Source organism: Gorilla gorilla, chromosome 1, assembly GCF_029281585.2.
Source record: "Gorilla gorilla gorilla isolate KB3781 chromosome 1, NHGRI_mGorGor1-v2.1_pri, whole genome shotgun sequence".
Taxonomy (NCBI): domain Eukaryota; kingdom Metazoa; phylum Chordata; class Mammalia; order Primates; family Hominidae; genus Gorilla; species Gorilla gorilla.
This window is the reverse complement of record NC_073224.2, coordinates 11,050,233-11,070,828: the sequence shown is the minus strand read 5'-3', so window position 1 is coordinate 11,070,828 and position 20,596 is coordinate 11,050,233. Positions and strand designations below refer to the sequence as shown.

The window sequence follows — 20,596 nt, the reverse complement described above, 5'->3', positions numbered from 1 at the left end:
TAAGGGTAATAGTGAGTCATGCCACTCCCATTTCTACCTCTTGATTCCTGGATCTGTGAATCCTAGCTATGGGAGAGTGAGCACCATATACTGGACACTGATTCAGAGCATTTGCAGTCTTCTGGAGAACTTTGCTGCACCCCTGCAAGGTATTGCCGCCTAGCTGGTACCATTAACTGATTCTTTGAAAGGCTATTCCACAGCTCTATCAAGCCAGCGGCTTCTAGTTAGTGGGGAACATAGTAAGATCAAAAAATTCCATGAACATAAGCCCATTGCTGCACTTCTTTTGCTGTAAAGTTGAATTCTTTAATCAGAAAGCAATGCTGTATGGAATACCATGATGGTGGATAAGGCGTTCTGGAAGTCCACAGATAATAGTTTTGGCAGAAGTATCGTGTTCAGGGAAGACAAATCCACATCCAGAGTAAGTGTCTATTTTAGTAAGGACAAACTTCTATGATGGAAGCAATCCAATGTAATCAACCTGCCACCAGGTAGCTGACCGATCGCTCCAGGGAATGGTGTCATACTGGGGGCCAGGTTGGCCTTGGTGAGTTGAAGTCCATGTTGCTGAGCCCATGTGTAATCTCCTTCCTTGCCACCATGGCTATTTTATTCATGAGCCCGTTGGGTAATTACAGTGGTGGCTGGAGAAAGAATCTGACTTGTATCCACAGAATGGGTCATCCTATCCATTTGATTATTAAAATCCTTCTCTGTTGGCTGGGTGCAGTGGCACATGCCTGTAATCCCAGCACTTTGGGAGGCCGAGGCAGGAAAAATTGCTTGAGCCCAGGAGTTTGAGACCAGCCTGGTCAATATAATAAAACCTCATCTCTACAAAATAAATAAATAAATAAATAAGCCAGGCATGGTGGCATGCACGTGTAGTCCCAGCTATTCAGAAGCCTGAGGTGGGATGATTGCTTGAACCCAGGAGTCTGAGGCTGCAGTGAGCTATGATCAAACTTCTGCACTCCAGCCTGGGCGACAGAGCATATCTTGTCTCAGAAATAAAATTAATTAACAAAATCCTCTGTTGAGGTTCCCTTCAATGAACATTCACATGGGATAAATGTCTTTGTGTTTTTTGCCCAGAGAGATCTATCCAAATACCTGTTCCCTAAATTTCTTTCTTTTTTTTTTTTAAATTATAATAGAGGGGCTGGGTGTAGTGGCTCACGCCTATAATCCCAGTACTTCGGGAGGCTAAGGAGGGTAGATTTGAGGTCAGAAGTTCGAGACCAGCCTGTCCTACATGGTGGAACCCCGTCTCTATTAAAATACAAAAATTAGCTAGGCATAGTGGTGGGTGCCTGTAATCCCAGCTACTTGGGAGGCTGAGGCAGAAGAATCGCTTGAATCTGGGAGACGGAGGTTGCAGTGAGCCGAGATCACGCCACTGCACTCCAGCCTGGGCGACAGAGTGAGACTCTGTCTCAAAAAAAAAAAAAAAAAATTAATAGAGATGGGGTTTTGCCATGTTGCCCAGGCTGGTCTTGAACTCCTGAGCTCAAGCAATCCGCCTGCCTCAGCCTCCCAAAGTGCTAGGATTACAGGCATGAGCCACCACACTTGGCCCCTTCCCCAAACTTCTTTGTCACTAAATTTCCAATCACATTGGGTCATCCGGCCAAACCACTGGCTACAGCCCATGAATATTTAATGGCACACCTGGCCATTTCTCCTTCCAAGCAAAGTGCGTAACTAAGTCTACGATGCAAAGTTATGCCCCACTGGGAGGATTTCTCTTTCCCACTGTCCGGGGCGCTCCAGTGAGGGACTGCGGTGCTGTAGCTGTCCACTTGCAGGTGCTGCTGCACACCATGCAGGGCCATCTGTCCAACAGGCCCCAGTCTTCTTTTTCTGTGTCAGCTGATCATAGGGAACTCCCCATGAAGCCACAGGTTCAGGCTGAGAAGGAGAAGCAGTATAGAAGGAATGGGGACCGTGGACATGTAGACCACTTCTTATAACCTACTTGTGCCTTCAGAAGGGCCTGTTAGGGCCTAATCACATATATACCACTTGCATTTGAGAACCGGATGTTGTGTGCTATGCACGCCCAACTTTATGGCGTGGCGGGTCAGATAACATCAGTTCATGACGGGCAGCTAGGGTTGCACGGTAACTTGGTGGCCCACGGTCAAGCATTTAGTCTCTGCTAAAGCCCAGTAGTAGGCCAAGAGTTGTCTCTCAAAAGGAGAGAAGCTATCCAAGGATGTTGGCAGGGCCCCGCTCCAAAATTTTTTTTTTTAAACTTTTTTCTGCCTTTTTTTTTTTTTTGGTAAACCAAACCAACGATAAAACAACTATTTGAAATTTTACACTAATGTAGAGATTTTGCTGGTCCCCCAAATAAAAATACTATTTCCTTGCAGAACAATCCCCAATTGCAATGGTGGGTTACTCCCAGTTCATCAGACCCTGTCAAGCAATGCACTCTCATTCCCCACACCTGGCTAACTATTGCCATTAATGCAAACCACAGCAAAAGGGGATAAACAGTTAGCAAAAATCTACACAACTGGAGTCAGTTCTGTTACATCTGCTGGGTTCCTCTTTTCTTTTGTTCATGCCTACGAACTTGGAATGTCCACACCTGGCTTGACAGAAGCAGCACAGGGGCAGCTTGGACCCAATATAGGCCTGAACTGGGCAGGTTTTCTGAGCCCAGCCCAGAAAACCAAGCAGAACAAAGGTGTTCCAGGGTTTCTCTGGAGCAGCAGAAGCAGCACCATGCCTGTCTCCCATCGCCTGGTCTCCTCACTGAGGGGAGGCCTGGAAAAATGGCAAGAGTCAGCAGAGGAGAGGGCCCCCATCACAGCGCAGCGATGCCAGCTGGCATCTTCCTCCTGAAGACCTCTGGACGGAGGACATGATCCCAATGTTTGGCAGTGATCCATAGAAAACCCTCTATATGGAGGGGACCCAAACGGGAACCCAAGACAGCTGGTTTGAGCCTCGAGCACCCCTGTTGACAGACACCTACTTGAGGTTTTCAGAGACTAAAGGGATGGGAGTGTGCAGGAATGGGAGTAACAGGTGCTGCTGCTTCTCAAGCTCCATCTCAGCAGCCCTCTGTAGTTGGAGGACTGGAAGCAGCTGGAAGCTGCTGAAGCCTCTTTGTCTTGTTCTGGGGATGTGGCTGGTGGCATGTTGGAGAGTCCACCTGGGGGGCTTCCAGCCTCAGTCCTGGTCAGCAGGGTGAGTGTGCTACCAGGAGTCAGAGTACTGGGGGGCTCCGGCTCCCGCCGTGGGAAGGGGGCTGCAGGCTTTCCACGTTGGCCTGAGCGGAGCAGCACGCAGCACACAGACAGGGAGAGCACATCTGTGGGGGCTGGGACAGACACAGGCAGCCCTGAGGGGCTGCTGCCACTGGGCTGGGCCACATCTGAGGCCTCACCCCCACCTTGGGAAAGGGTAAACTGATTCGCATCTTTGCAGTCTGGGAGACGCCACTGCCAGCCGTTGATGAACCAGTTACACATCTGCAGGGCTGACAGGTTGGTCTGACCAGAAAGGCTCAGCTTCCCCGGCCCTGGCGGGGAGGCATTACAGAGGTTCAAGTACAGCCAGTCCCCAAGGATCTCCACTGACTCTTTGGACAGGCTCCCCCTGATCTTCCTCTTGCCTGCCAGGGAGATGAGGCCTTCGTCTTCACCTAGATCACTGTCCAATGTGGTGCCTAGGGGCTAGGCTGGACCTGGGGCAAGCCTTGCAGAGACAGTGGTGAGCCATCTCTACTGATTGCTTCTTGGATGTTCTCCTTGGTCAGGCCCCTTGGCCTGGTACCAGACTCAACCTCTGAAAATCCAGATGAATGAGCAAGGCCCTATCCTTCACTTGGTGCTGTGACCCTGGGCAGGTGTCCTTCCCTCTCTGAGCTTGAGTCCTCTCTTCACTTTTCCTAGTGGTTTTTGGGCCCGTGCAGCCTTAGGCTCAGGGTGGGGCATCCTGGCAGGGGAACTGGTGGTGGGGAGGGGGGGCGCAGTGCTCCCAGTACCTGCCCCACCTGACGGCTCACTGAATGCTCAAATCTGGAAAGCACAGGGGGTCTGACAGTGGATCCCCTCTCCTCCCCTCTGCACCCTCCTCGCCCTCCCCCACCTGCCCGGAGGGAGAAAACATACTTTGTGCTCTTGCTTCAAAGTTCTAAAGGCTGGAGGTGTGACTCACCTCTATGGGCCTACCCAAAGGCTCCCCTACCTGCCATTGACAGATCTGCTGGTCACATGGCCCAAGTGTCAGAGCAGCTTGCACAGCACCCTGGACCTGTTGCAGAGCCTTCTCTTGTCCTGGGCCCACTCAAAACTCACAGCTTTTCAGGTAACTCAGTAAACGGCCCAGCGTTAACACACCCAAATGAATATGTTGCCTCCAGAAATCCAAAGAGGCCCAGCAGGTATTGTGCCTCTTTCTTGGCTGTGGGAGGAGCCAGATGAAATAACTTAATCTTCACCTTAGAAAGGATATCTCTTACCAAAACAAGCATATGAAAATATCTAGTATCAACTGAAATGTTTCTATTCCATTGTTGTAATTAACATCACGAATGGACTTCCTAAACTGATTACCCCACTGTGGGAACCAAATTGGATTCCTACTTTGTTGGACTATTTCCTGATTTTAACAATTTACCATCCCATTCTCTGCTCTGCGATTTTTTAAAAGCTTATTCCATGTTCTGCAGCATTGTGATTGTATGCTGGCTACACTGCTTTCAGAATGCTCTTTCTCATGAAACAAATACATAAATTTGTTTAAAATGACATTTTCTCAAAAGAAAGAAAAGGAAAGAGAAAGAGACAGAGAAACAGAAAGAAAGAAAAGAAAGAAAAAGAAAGAAAGAGAAAGAAAGAAAGAAAGGAAGGAAGGAAGAGAGAAAGAGATATCTCGACACCACACACCACTGGACCCCTAGAAATTTCACTGAGGTAAAGACCCCTGAATTTCAGTTGGATTTATTACCCACTCTTTGACATGGTAATGTCTTACCATATGTCTACAGTTATGGCTACTTCTTGCTCACTATGTCCAATCAGCAAAATGTCATCAAAGTAACAGACCAATGTGGTATCTTGTGGAAGGAAAGGGTGATCAAGATCCCCATGAACTAAATTATGACCTAGGGCTGGAGAGGTGATATGCCCCTGAGACAGGACAGTGAAGGTGCATTGCTGGTCATGTCACTGAAAGCAAGCTGCTTAGGGTGGGCCTTATGGAGAGGGATGGAGAAAAGGCATTTTCCAAGACAATAGCTGCATACCAGGTAGCAGGGGATGTGCTGATTTTCTCAAGCAATGACACATCTGGTACAGCAGCTGCAATTGGAGTCACCATCTGGTTAAGCTTATGATAATCCACTGTCATTCTCCAAGATCCATCTGTCTTCTGCACAGGCCAAATAGTGTTGAATGGGGATGTGGTGGGAATCACCACCCTATCAGTCTCCTTAGGTAATGCAGGGTTTCCTCAGAGGAGAAAAGGCTGATATCACTGTGAGTGGGAATGTCACTATCACTGGGTTTGGGGAAGGCACTTCCACTGGGATTGGGAGACACTGGAAAAAAAAACTCATCAGATTTTAGGGGCTCAATGTCTCCAGCTTTATCTAGGTCTTCCCAAACATCCCCATTTCAATTGACAGGATTCCACTATTTCCTAATTAATGTCCCCACTTTAAGAGCAGATGCCCTGGTGGTGGGTGCCTGTAGTCCCAGCTACTCGGGAGGCTGAGGCAGGAGAATGGCGTGAACCCGGAAGGCGGAGCTTGCAGTGAGCCGAGATCACGCCACTGCACTCCAGCCTGGGCGACAGAGCGAGACTCCGTCACAAAATAAAATAAAATAAAATAAAATAAAATAAAAGAGCGGATGCCCTGTGGGGCTGGAAATTCAACATGCGCTGTAATTCATCAAGTCCCAGGATTTGACTCTCAGCAATTTCAGTGACATTAGGAGCAACCAACCAATGCTATTATACTCCTTAGTTTTCCAAAAATGTTTAAAAGTATCAGACACAGAACCCTTGAGGTCCCTTGCTTTTTTTTTTTTTTTTTTTTGAGAGGGAGTCTCGCTCTGTCGCCCAGGCTGGAGTACAGTGGCACAATCTCGGCTCACTGCAAGCTCCACCTCCCGGGTTCACGCCATAATCCTGCCTCAGCCTCCTGAGTAGCTGGACTACAGGCGCACGCTGCCACACTCAGCTAATTTTTTATATTTTAGTAGAGACGGGGTTTCACCGTGTTGCCCAGGCTGGTCTTGAACTCCTGAACTCAGGCAATCTGCCTGCCTCGGCCTCCCAAAGTGCTAGGATTACAGGCATAAGCCACCGTGCCCAGCCTCCTTGCTTCTTATAAGGAGTTGATTAGGAGTATCCAAGCATGGACTATCAGGGCTCTCTTTACTACTGGATACAGAGTCATCAGCCCCTTTAAATCCAATCAGATTACCATTAAGAAAATATCTAAAATATATACACAAAGGAAAAGATTAGGAAATTAAACAAAACCCTACAAAAAAAATCAGCTAAGGACAAAAGAATGCAGTATTTCAGAAGCCCCAGAAACAATTAAAAAACTAATTCTTAGAACTTTCTTATTCTAGTACCATTCTTGGTACCAAAATCTGCATTAATTAGGGTTCTCCAAGGAAATAAAACCAATACAATGTGCGTATATATATACACATACATATACATATACATATATACACACACACACACACACACACACACACACACATACACAAAGAGACTTACGAGGGATTGGCTCACATGAACACCATGCCTGGAAGGTCCCACAATCTACCATCTGCAAACTGGAGGCCCAGGAAAGCTGCTGGTGTAGTTCCAGTCCAAGCCAAAAGGCCTTACAACCAGGGGAGCCAATGGTGTTCAGTCCCAGCCCAAATTCAAAGGCCAGAGAAGATGAATGTCCCAGCTCAAGCAGAGAGCAAATTCACTATTCCTCTGCCTTTTTGTTCTATTAAATATCTGGACACTCAACAGATTGGACGATGCCCATCCACATTGGTGAAGGCAATCTTTACAGTTCATTGATTCAAATGTTAATCTCTTCCAGAAACACCTTCATAGACACACCCAGAAACAAGGTTTTAACCTTGTTTCTGGGCATCCCTCATCCCAGTCAAGTTGACATATTACCATTATATCATAATTTGACATGAGATTTGTCAAAATAGTTACATCCATAAAATGCAAAAAAGCAATCTTCCTAATTTCCTTTAGAATTTCTTATTTGATCTGTTGGTTAAGAGTGTGTTGTTTAATTTCCACGTATTTGTGAATTTTCTAGTTTTCTTTGTTACAGATTTCTAGCTCCATTCCACTGTAATCAGAGAAGAATACTTTGTATGATTTCAGTATTTCTAAACTTGTTTTGTAACCTATTCTCTGTCCTGGACACTGTTCCATGTGCAATTGAGGAGACTGTGTATTGTTATTGTTGGGGGAAGTGTACTATTTATGATGTTAATCAAGTGCTCTATTTCCTTATTAATCTTCTAAATGTTCTAATAGTAATAATAATTTTTATTATTAAAATGGGGTATTGAAGTTTCTATTATTGTGGAACCATTTCTCCGTTCAAATCTGTCAGTGTTTGCTTCATATATTTTGGTGGGGCTCTGTTGCTTGCTGAGTATGAATATGTTTATAATTGTTACATCTTCTTGATGAATTGACCCTTTTATCAATAGATAATTCCCTTCTTTGTCTCTTGTAATAGTTTTAAATGTAAAGTCTATTTTGTGTGATAAGTTTTTCCATCCTTTCACTTTCAACCTATTTGTATCTTTGGATTAAAGTGAGTTGCTTGTAGATAGCATACAGTTGGATTATCTTTTATACCTAATTTCCTTCATTATTGCCTTCTTTTGTCCTTAGCTGATTTTTTTGTAGGGTTTTGTTTAAATTCCTTATCATTTCCTTTGTGTATATATTTTAGATATTTTCTTAATGGTTACCATGAAGATTACAATTAACATCCTAAATTTGTAACTATATTATTTTAATTGATACTAACTTAGCTTCAATAACACACAAAAACTCTGCTCCTATACAGCTCTTTCCTGACCTTATTGTTGTCACAAATTACATTTTTATGCAGTGTACCCAATAGCATAAATTTGTAATTATTTTTTATGCATTTGTCTATTAAATTGTGTAGAAAATAAAAAGTGGAGCTGCAAAACAGAAATACATTAATACTGGCTTTTACCTTTTTAGCTTTACTGGAGATCTTTATTTCTTCATTCAGCTTGAAGTTACTGGCTGGATTCCTTTCATTTCAAACTGGGAGACTCCCTGTAGCTCTTTCCCTGTAGCTTTTTTTTTTTTTTTTTTTTTTGAGACAGTCTTGCTTTGTCACCCAGGCTGGAGTGCAGTGGTGCGATCTCAGCTCACTGCAACCTCCGCCTCCCGGGTTCAAGTGATTCTCCTGCAACCTCCGCCTCCCGGGTTCAACCGATTCTTCTGCCTCAGCCACCCTAGTAGCTGGGATTACAAGCACCCATCACCATGCCTCACTAATTTTTTTTGTATTTTTGGTAGAGACGGAGTTTCACCATGTTGGCCAGGCTGGTCTCAAACTCCTGGCTTCAAGTGATCCGTACACCTTGGCCTCCCAAAGTGTTGGAATTACAGGTGTGAGCCACTGCGCCTGGACATGTAGCACTTCTTGACAGGAAAGGCCTATGGGTAATATTCTTCCTCCACTTTTGTTTATCTACTTATGTCTTAATTTCTCCTTCATATTTGAAGAATAATTTTGCCAAATATTCTTAGTTTTTTTCTTTTAGTACTTTAAGTAAATGTTATCCCATTTTTTTTTTTTTCTGGCCTCTATGGTTTTTGTAAGAAATCAGCTTTTAATCTTACTGAGGGTCCCTTGTACATGATGAATCACTTCTCTCTTGATGCTTTCAAGATGCTCCATCTTTGTCTTTTGACAGTTTGATTATGTGTCTCAGTGTAGATCTCTTTTGTGTTTATTCTACTTTGAACGCATTGAGCTTCTTGGATTTGTAGATTCATGCCTTTCATCAAATTTTGGAAGTTTTTGATGAATTATTTCTTCAAATATTCTTTCTGCCTCTTTCTGGGATTCCCGTAATGCATGTTGGTCCACTTGATGGTAGGGTTCCTTGGGCTTTGTTCACTTTTCTTCATTTTCCTTTCTGCTCCTCAGACTGAATAATTTCAGTTGTCCTATCTTCAAGTTCACTGATTCTTACTTCTGCCTGCTCAAATCTTCTGAATGCCTCTAGTACATTTTTTCATTTCAGTCACCATAATTTTCAGCTCCAGAATTTGTATTTGGTTCCCTTTTATCATTTCTCTTCTTGGATATTCTTGTGTTCATACATCATTTGCCTGGTTTCCTTTAGTTCTTTGAGCATATTTGAGACAGTTGATTTAAAGTCCTTGTCTAGTAAGTCTGATGTATCATCTTTCTCAGGGATGGCTTTAGTCTTTTTCTTTTTTTTTTTCCTGTGAGTAGACCATACTTTCCTGTTTCTTTGTAGTTTCTTGCTGTTATTGAAAATGGACATTTGAATATTATAATGTGGAAACTCTGTAAATCAGTTTTTCTTTTCCCTAGGGTTTGCTGTTGATTGTTGAAGTCTAAGATTGTGTTACTGATTTTTCCAACCTTTTTTGTTTTTGCAAAAACTGTACTCCTTATTGTATTAGTTACTGAAGTCTCTGTTCCTTTAGTTTGTGTTCAACTAGTGCTTTGACAAAGATTTCATTAAACACTAGGATTACACACACACACACACACACACACACATGAGCTCTGGGCTCAGGGATTCCAACTCTGCCTCAGCCTTCTCTTCTCGCACTAAACCTAGAGATCAGCCAAAGGTGAGAGCTGAGGATCTTCTCAGGTCTTTTCTGGGCATGTGTCCTGCCCTGAGCATGTATATGGCTTTCTGTATTCCCTAATATACACTTTTGAATGACCTAATTTCTCAAATAAACTCTCCTCTGTTCTTCCTCCCAGGCTTTAGATTGTGTATTATATGCCTCAACTGTATATCATCTTTTGCTCCAAGCAGTTGTGGTTTTTTTGTTCTCCTTATAATGTTTCCCAGCAATGCTCACCACTTTTCCATCCTAGGTGAATTCTGAGTTAGATAAAACACAGATGGGCACTATGTGTCAGCCCTTCAGGCAGCCACAGAGAGGTTAAAATAGAAAGACCACAATAATTTGCAAATAAGGTCTGCTCTGCTCCCTTTAGAACCAGAGACCAGGGTCCCACACTGGCAATGCAGGTTGCTTTCTTCAAGATTGCCATTGACCTGGAAAGGGGATGGGCAGGGACAAGTAAAAACACCACACAGCTTTCCTACCATTTTTAATTTGCCTTTTTCTTGATCTGTTGTTTACCTGACTGATGTAAACCTGTGTTTTCCAGAGTTCTGACAAAGTTCATTCTGACAGTTCCTATTTGTTTTTTGATGATTCTGTGGAGAAATGGGTGTTTGGAGCTAAAACTCTGCCATTTTTCTGATGCCAGCCCTGAAATTTATATCAAACGCAAAAGACCCAGAATAGCAAAATCAATCTTGAAAAGAACAAAGCTGGAGGGCTTGTACTCCTCAATTTCAAAACATGCTATAAAGCCACAGTATCAAAACACTGTGGTGCTGGTATAAGAACAGAGGGGCAAAGGCATTTCAATGGGAAAAGAATAGTATTTTCAACTAACGGTGCGAGGACAAGTAAATATCTACACACAAGGAGATACACTTAAGGCTTTTACCTCGCATCACAAGAAAATTAACTCAACATGGATCACAGATGATTTTGTGAAATGGTCTTTCACATGTGAAAGTTTAAACTATACATTTTTTTAAAACATCAAATGAAACTTTTAATGACCTTGGATTAGGCAGATTCCTTAAATGTGACACCAAAAACAACCTAGGTAAGGAAAAACTGATAAATTGGATTTGACCAAAATTTAAAGCTTTTGCACTTCAAAAAACATCACCAAGACAATGAAATGGCAAGCCACAGACTAGAAAAAAAATTTGCAAATTATGTCTAATACAGAATCTGTATCCAGAATGTATAATGACTTCTTATATAATTAAAACAACCAATTTAAAAATGGGCAAAATATTTGAATAAACATCACCAAGGATATATAAATAGACATTAAAAAATGCTCAAACATCATTAGTCATATTAGGGAAACACAAATTAAAACAAGAAACCAACGGTTCATACCCACTAGAAAGGTTATAATCAAAAGATACACAATAACAAGTATTGATGAGGATGTGAAGAAATGGAAATCCTTATACATTGTTGGGGGGAATGTAAAGTGATATAGTCACTTTGGAAATTTCTTTTAAACATTAAACATAAATGTATGATCTGACCCAGAGATTCCATTCCTAGGTATCTACCTAAGAGAAACAAAAACCTATGTCCACACAAGACTTAAATGCAAATGCTCACAGCAGTACTATCATAATATAAAAAAAAACCCTGAAAATAACTCAAGTGTCTATGAACAGATGAATGAAGAAAATGTGGTATATCCATATAATAGAATATTATTCAGCATTAAAAAGGAATGAAGCACATGGTATTGTCTCAAAAGATATTTTAAAAACCAGCCAGATGCAAAAAGATTAAATATTGTGATTTCATTTATGTGAAATGTCCAAGAAAGGCAACTCTATTGAGACAAAAAGTAGACTTGTGAGGTTGGGTGTGGGAATGGGAGTGACCACAAATGGGCAGGAGGAATCCTTAGGGTGTGATGGAAATGTTCTAAAATTGCACAGTAGTGACAGTTGCATAATTCTGTAAATTCACTATATCACTAAATTGTATCCTTAAAATAGACAAATGTTACAGTGTATAAATCATACTTCAATAAAGTTGTTTAAATAAAAATTATATGCATGTATCACTTTGATAAAAAATAAAATGACAAAGCCAGAAAAAAGTCTAAGAAAGGTGAAAGAAGACTGATGGATGCTGTGTATAAAGGTCACCCAGATCTTTTCTTCTCAGGTAGATTCTAGAAAGATGGATGCTATTCTACAAAAACATCTAGGCTAATGGTTGTTGGTGTTTCCAAGCAAAATTACTTTTCAACCTTAAGAGAAAAAAGCAGTGGGCAACAAGTTACAAAGCCAATAATCTCTTCTTTCCCTAAATTCTGGAAGCATTTTCCAAACAGGCAATCTTTTAGCTTGTACAGTATATGACTCTGGTATCTAATGATAGCATATTCTTTCATTTATAATATCGGTATTTGTGTCAGTGTGGATGTTCATATGGTTTCTAAAGACCAGGCCTGTAAAATGATGTCAAATGTCAACATCTCAATTATCCTTCCCCAAAAGTACACTGACCATGATTTACACTGTGGATTCCTAAAACTATTAATCACTGAATGTACTCAGTTCTCAGGTACATTTGAAACAGCAATTTATTCTCAATAACTGCTATAACTCATTTCTTTCTTTTTTTTAATTTTTTTTTTTTTTTTTTTTTTTTGAGGCGAAGTCTCGCCCTGTCGCCCAGGCTGGAGTGCGGTGGCACAATCTCGGCTCACTGCAAGCTCCGCCTCCTGGGTTCACGCCATTCTCCTGCCTCAGCCCCGCCCCGAGTAGCTGGGGCTACAGGTGTCTGCCACCACGCCCGGCTAATTTTTTGTATTTTTAGTAGAGACGGGGGTTTCACCGTTTTAGACAGGATGGTCTCCACCTCCTGACCTTGTGATCCACCTGCCTCAGCCTCCCAAAGTGCTGGGATTACAGGCGTGAGCCACCGCACCCGGCCTATAACTCATTTCTTAAAAATAATTTTAAAAAACGATATGCTCTTAAAAATATAAACAGTACAAAAATATTTAAAGAAAACTTCAAGTTCTCTCCTAGTGACCAATGTTAACCATTTGATATACACCCTTGCATATTTTGTCCTTGGTTTAGACCAACAAATATACAGTTTTATATTTTATTCCCTCCTCTCTTCTAGTTCATAGAATACCATCTTATGCTATTAACAGACCTTCACATTGTTTTCAATTACATATGAAATAGGGCTGCCTTTTTCTTTTTTAAAAATGTTTTTTTTTTTTTTCTGAGATAGTCTCACTCTGTCACCCCAGGCTGAAGTACGGTGGCACGATCTCAGCTCACTGCAACCTCCGCCCCCAGGTTCAAGTGATTCTCCCGCCTCAGCCTCCCGAGTAGGTGGAATTACAGATGCCTGCCACCATACCCAGCTAATTTTTGTATTTTTAGTAGAGATGGGGTTTCACCATGTTGGCCAGGCTGGTATCGAACTCCTGACCCCAGGTGATCCACTCATCTGTCTCAGCCTCCCAAGTGCTGGGATTACAGGTGTGAGCAACCGTGCCCGGCCTTCTTTTTTCTTTTTGTAATGTGATTGCTGGTGGGTCAAAGGATTTGCAAATACAAATTTTAACAGATATTGCCAAATTGCTTCCCCTACAGATTGTAGTAATTCACACTGTAACCAGCAGTTTGTGAAAGTATCTATTTCTCCACATTCTTGATAGCACTGATCTTTTCATATTTACCAATCCGAGATGAGAAGTGGTTTCTCATTGTTAAGTTATGTTTTTTTATCTATAGGGAAAGGTGGAGGTGGATACTTTCCATGTTTTGGGCCATTGATACTTCTTTTTCTGTGGATTGCTTGATATATATTAATTTTTTGTCCATTTTTCTATTACTTGTCACTTTATTCGCTCTTTGTACATTAGGGATATGCGCTGAAATATTTTTTCCCAAGTTTGTTTTCTCAGGCTTTAAAAAAAACTTTGCTCATAATACTATATATATATTTTATATATATATAGTATTTATATATACATAAACTCAGTTCAATCCGAACATTTTTTCCTTAGGTTCCTGAGTTTGCTGTTTTTATGAAGGCGGCTTTCCCTAAGATTAGATAAGCCTGTGTTAAGTTCCCAAATATGCTTGCATCTATTTCTGGAATGTCTATTCCATTTCTCTTATGTATTTGTTCTTTCTCATAGCAATGCTATATATTTTTATTACAGTAGCTGTGTAATGTTCTAACATCTGGCGGGACAAAGACTCCTCTCTCAACATATTACTTTCTCAAAAATGCCTCAGATATTCTTGCATCCCTATTCAACTATATTCACTAATTAGTATATTAAAAATATGTACTAAATAGGCCCTCTTCCCATTTCAGTGTCTTGTTCTGCCATGCAGTTTCCATCTACTGAGTTTTGAAATTTAGAGTATACAGTTTTAGCAATTTTCCTGTGCTCGCATTAGGGCCTTCTTAAGCATAATACAGTAGTCTCTCCCCCATCTGTGGTTTCATTTTCATTGGTTTTAGTTACCGGAGGCCAAACCTGCCCCAAAAATATTACATTGAAAATTCCAAAAGTAATTTATGAGTTTCAAATTGCAAGCAGCTCTCAGTACCATCATGAGACATCAGGCCATCCTTCTCTGTCCTGCCCAGAATGTCAATCATCCCTTTGTCCTGTGTCTCCACACTGTCTGCAGTACCTGCCTGTTAGTCACTTAGTAGCTGTCTCAGTTATCAGATCGAGTGGTTATCAGACCGACTGCCTGGTATCTCAGTGGTTGTGTCCAAGGAACCCTTATTTTACTAAATAGTGGCCCCAAAGCACAAGAGTAGTGATGCTGGCAATTCAGGTGTGCCAAAGGGAAGCTGTAAAGTACTCATTTCAAGTGAAAAGGTGAAAGTTCTACTGAAGGAAATAAAGACAAATCATATGCTGATGTTGCTAAGATTTACAGTAAGAACAAATCTGTGAAATTTTGAAGGAGGAAGAAGAAATTCATGCTAGTTTTGCTGTCACACCTCAAACTGCAAAAGCTGTGGCCACAGTGCATGATAAGTGCTTAGTTAAGATGGAAAAGGCATTCCATTTATGGGTGGAAGATACCAACAGAAAACATCTTAATATTAACGGCAATGTGTCACTCCAGAAAGCATTGAGCCCATGCAAAGACTTCAGCAAGGAATCCCTTGAAATGAGTGACACCAAGCCATTACACAGACGGTCAACAGTAGCCCATTGCTACATCACAATGCCTACATCACCTCACTGCATCTCATCACGGAGGCATTGTAGCATCTCCCATGATCACAAGAAGGGTAAATACAGTACAATAGAGGATATTTTGAGAGAGAGAGCACATTTGCATGATTTTTATTACAGTATATTGTTATAATTGTTCTATTTTATTATGTTATTAATCTCTTACTATGCCTCATTTATAAATTACACTTTATCACAGGTATGTATTGGAAAAAACAGTATATATATGATTTGGTACTACTACCCACAGTTTCAGGCATCCACTGGGGGTCTTTGAACATATCTCTCATGGATAAGGGGGGAACTACTGTATGTCTTGTATTATATTATAGTCTTCTTCTTTCATGTAAAACATGGGTTTTGGCCTGGTATGGTGGCTCATGCCTATAAAATAAAGGCATGGTGGCATATGCCTGCAATCCCAACTATTCAGGAGTCTGAGGCAGGAGAATCGATTGAACCCGGGAGGCGGAGGTTGCAGTGAGCTGAGATCACACCACTGCACTCCAGCCTGGGTGACAGAGCAAGACTCTGCCTCAAAAAAAAAAAAAAAAAAAAAAAAAAAAGAAGAAAACACAAACCCCACCCCCATGATTTTACTCCTTGAATTTACTGCTAAGCTAATCAATCCCATCAGCCCCGCACTCATTTTGTTTAGTTGCTCCAACTTTCCAAATTCTTTCCAGCCTCTGGGCCTTTGTACAGTACATGTCCCTCTGTCTGCTCTGTACGCATCTGCTTGGTCTGTTTAGACATTATTTCCATTAATGGCCTTCTCCAACCCCTGCTAAATTAAGACTAGATTCTCATTCATCAGACCTTGTACTTTTCCACTGCAGCATGTAACTACTGTTTATAAATCTCTATTTGGTTATCATGCTGTCCCCCACTACAGTAAGTTTCAGGAAGACTGTGCTCCTGTCACCACTGCATAACCAATACCTAGGAAGAGTCTAACACATATACTTGAAAAGGAGAATGAGTTCTTTGTATCTGTCTCTGAACCATTACTAAAAATACATTTTAACAGTGCAATACTTGCAACCAAGATAAGAATGCAGACTTTAAAAGCCCATTCATTCTCTATTAAACAGAAATTATATATTCATTATAAATTATTTTTACATATAAGTCATTATTATCAGTAACTGGCTTGTAGGATAATCTGTATTGCTCTTTATACTTATTGAGTCTAACGATACTGCTCCTATTTTAGAATTTTTCTTGAACTAAGTATTACACTACAGAGATAAAGCTCCTTCCTATATACTATTACTAACCTCTCTTAGTAGAACAAAAACACAATACGCAAAGCATACCAGAAATATTTGGTTCTTTTAATCAGCTATTCATGGTGTAATAAAATAAATTTAAGTGGCACCTAATTTAACATTTAAAATAGTTCATTAAAAGATAATCTACAAAACAATGTTATGCCTAATTGTCAAAATAACACCTTTTTTTTTTTTCAAGAAAGGAGAAATAAAGGCATAATCAAAATTATGGCTAACAACGTGGGTTCATTTTGACACTTACAGATGATTCTGTAGGCATATCGGCAGGCACAATGTTGAAAACCAATCCACTAGATTTAAAATTAATGGTAAGATAAAAAAGAAAAGATACACATTTCAGAGGTAATGTTTGAAATTAAAGAAAAATATCCACCATATATTACAACAGATCTTTTAATGACTATTTTTAACATAAAGATTGTTGTTTTGGGAAACATCTTTTCTCTTTGAACATTTCACTAAATGTTCAATGTATTAAATAACTGACAGAAATAAGTTCTGTGTTCTGTACAAATTAAAGGTCCCATGAATACATAACCCCCTCCCATCCCCACCAAAGCTTAATTTTGCATGGTCTCAGCAGAAAATAAACAGCCCAAAATTTAAACAGAATTCATAGCATTACAAAAGTTTACAGAACCCCTATGTTTTCATCATTTGTTTCTAACAACAAAGATTACAATGACAGAACTGAATGATCAGAATGTAAAAATATTTGTGCAAAACTGCATTAATTGTTCTTACCATCTAATAGGGGTAAAACTTAAGAACACGCAATGACAATAATGAAGAAAAACTACATTAAAAGTAATTCTACTTTTGATATCAAACAACATGGATTATACTATTACTAAACATTGAAAAAAAAACGTGGCACCATGAGAGCAGCAGGAGCAACAAATGATTTGGCAATTCCAGCTAAAGAAAGCTGACACTGGAATATGCCAAAGTTAATCTCCACAGTAGGCATCCATCTGAAAAGACTGGAAACAACTGTAGGGCTTCAAACTTACTTCAATGTCTTTATTCTTGAATTTGCAGGTCATAAATGGAATATTTAAGAAAGTCTTTTCCCCTCCCTCTCAAGGAGTGTTTCTTGCATTACTGGAAATCATTAAAAGAGTTGAATCATAGATTCTCTGGATTTACCAACACCAATCCACTTAACTAGGAGAATACAAAGAGAAAAGGAATTGAATCAATTCATCTCTAATGTTCACTCCTTGGGATTAAAAAACAGGTAGTCCCCCACTTTTCTCAGTATCACCATAACTTTTCCCTATGTGCCTTTTTGCTGTTCTCTATTCTGTTAGCAGACTGTGCCGATTTCTAAACAGGATGTACAAATAAGACCCAGCACAGGATAGTATGCCTTACTGTTCCCTTTTTAACTGTGCAATATTTTCACTTTCCTAATGACTTAGGATAGTAAAATATTGACCAACACCAGCAGAGACCTACAGAAAGTTGATGATCAAGTTGCTGATAACAGGCCAAGATAAGCATCTTCAACATCTAGATGAGAATATGATTTTAACTTGCACAGCCTCAGAAACTGCCCACTACAGGAGTCTATGGAAATCGAATCATCTGCATCACATGGTTTCAGATTATTTGCAGAACTGCCAGCTTCCATAAGGTACTGTTAGGATCAACCTTCATGGTATTTTACAGATTTTTGTTAGACTCACTGCTGTTTATATTTCAAGAAAATGCTGACCAAGAGCAGTAAGCAAATATGCTTACTAAATTTGACATCAAGCTGGGAGGGGCAACTAGTAATTTGGAAAACAAGAATCATGCTGGAAACGAAGCACAAGGCAAAAGAGATTTTACACGGAGGACACATCCCACACACTTCACTTTTTCTTATCTTTCAAATATCCATCAATGCCAACAAAAGGATACAAGGAAAAAGCCATCTGTTAAAAGAATGACTTCACATAACTAGATACAGCCATACGTTGTTAAGCCTAACTCCCTCGCCATCTTATATTTGTTCTTTAATAAACAGGCTTAACTATTTTTAAAAATCTTTTTCTTACATTTTTTCTAGTGAGATTTCCCATTTTCTATACCAATTATTTCCCAATGTATATTCAGGAAACTCCAAATCTCAAGGGTAATTTAACCCAAACAAACCATAAACCATTTTTAACCCCCCAAAAACACACACCATTTTTGGTGGTGGTAGAGATACATGAGGATTTGTTATTAAGAGGGAGAAATGAATGAGACAATGTCACAGGATAAAAAAAAAAACAGACTAAGAATTAAAGACAGGGTCAGAAAGGGTGAGAAGTAATCTATTATCTTCCATTTAAAGATGAGCATCGTATTTACTTTAAGGAATAAAAATATTACTTTGTATCTTCCTGGGCATTTATGCAAATCATGTGCACTCTGTAAAGTAACAATGATCTTTCCTTTATTCTATTTCAAAGGCACACAGGCAAGTTAAAAGAAAAGACAGTTGGCCGGGCATGCTGGCTCATGCCTGTAATCCCAGCACTTTGGGAGGCTGAGGTGGGCAGACCAAGAGGTCAGGAGAGACCAGCCTGGCCAACATGGTGAAACCCCGTCTCTTACTAAAAATACAAAAATTAGCCGGGCGTGGTGGTGCGCACCTATAATCCCAGCTACTCGGGAGGCTGAGTTAGGAGAATAGCTTGAACCCAGGAGGCAGAGGTTGCAGTGAGCTGAGATCCCGCCACTGCACTCCAGCCTGGGACAGAGCGAGACTCTGTCTCAAAAAAAAAAAAAAAAAAAAAAAAAAGAGAGAGAGAGAGAAAAGAAAAAACAGTTATTCACAAAGTGTTTATGTTTACCTGGAATTTGAAGCTCATCTTCAATAAATCGAACATAGTTTTGTGCATTAACAGGTAGTTCTTTAAACGCCCTTGCATTTGATATGTCTGTGTTCCATCCTGGGAGAGTCTTATATTGAACTTCAACTTTATTTAAGACTTCTTGGTTTGCTAAAAGTTAAAGAGGACATTTATTCACGGCACACACTGTTTACTGTCAAACAACTTTTTGATATATTGTAGGTTCAAAATCTCTTTTCAAAATCTTTGGAGCCACAAATGTTTTGGGATTTAGAATTCTTCAGGTAGTAGAAAGGTAAAACAGTGCAAATACCATCTGGGGTAGTATTCTATAATCAAACATATTTCTGCAGCAACACATATGATCATTCGCTGTAAGAGGATAAAGATTATGTAATACTAACATTAGTTCAAGACTGGTTTTGCTGCCAAATGAATCTGGGTGCCAAACTTAAAACTTTCCAGTTTTAAAGCTTATTGAATTTCCATTCTATTGATTAGGGATTGTAGATCTGCATGACAGCAACTTCACAGAAAGAAGGCCTGCATACCTGCTGTCTTCGGAGAAATCTATGGTTCTACTTGAAATTTTATTCATTATTCTACCTATTTTCTCTGTATCCCCTAATGGAAACTGAAAATGTACTAAAGAAAAGTTTCTTTGACTTGAGTCAATACAGTGGATGCTATGGTACTCTGCCCAGATTTCTCTCAAGACTGAGAGCTGTGGGAGCTCTGCCTGCTGAACCACTCACAGTTCAGAGCCTCTGCAGCACTCGCCCTCCACCAAAGGGAGCTGCAGCCCCACAGCAGCCCATATCCATTGACTTGTCAATGTAGGAATAGAAACAACCTGGGCACTTAACCTTAATTTGGGACAACTTTCAAGGGCTATGTTAGCTCCAGAGCTCCCTATGGGATCAGCGAAGGCTTTTTTGCAACTATATTGCAGTGCAATTTCTCCCTCTGCCTAATCCTGCTTCTCCCACTCCCTCACAGATGTTGTTGCTCAGTGCACTTATGAGCAAACCCTCCTATGTGCAAATCTCTACATTGGAGTCTGTTTCCTAGGGAACTCAATCTAAGATAGCTGGCACCAGGAATGGTTAGAGGAAGATAGCTCTAAAATGAGAACTAAGAGGCAGGATCACTGGCTAGCTGGCTGGCTGGCAATGAGGACTGCCACTGGGGTACACAGAGTATGGATAGCCTCTATCTGAGGCACTGAGATTCGAGCACGGTGGAACAACAGAACTGGATGGCTTTTGATGAACGCTATTCACGAACTGGAGAAAGATAATGAAACCTGTCTGGCAGAACTTAGACAAAATTCC

The 20,596-nt window shown here is 40.6% G+C and overlaps 1 protein-coding gene and 1 pseudogene across 5 annotated transcripts in view; both read right to left on the bottom strand.

Annotated features, from left to right (window-relative positions):
• The window catches only part of ADSS2 (adenylosuccinate synthase 2), a 108,863-nt gene that overhangs the window by 49,136 nt on the left and 39,131 nt on the right, over positions 1 to 20,596 (bottom strand). For 3 of the 5 annotated variants that reach the window (XM_031015144.3, XM_063707121.1, XM_063707117.1), the window contains exon 12: positions 19,263 to 19,412. In XM_031015144.3, the coding sequence (XP_030871004.3) occupies positions 19,263 to 19,412 (150 nt within the window). Of the gene's footprint in view, positions 1 to 16,455; positions 17,602 to 19,262; positions 19,413 to 20,596 lie in introns of those variants that run through there. The other 2 variants (XM_031015151.3, XM_055373836.2) reach the window with 1 other exon arrangement.
• LOC101146686 (homeobox protein TGIF2-like) lies at positions 1,953 to 10,468 on the bottom strand (annotated as a pseudogene).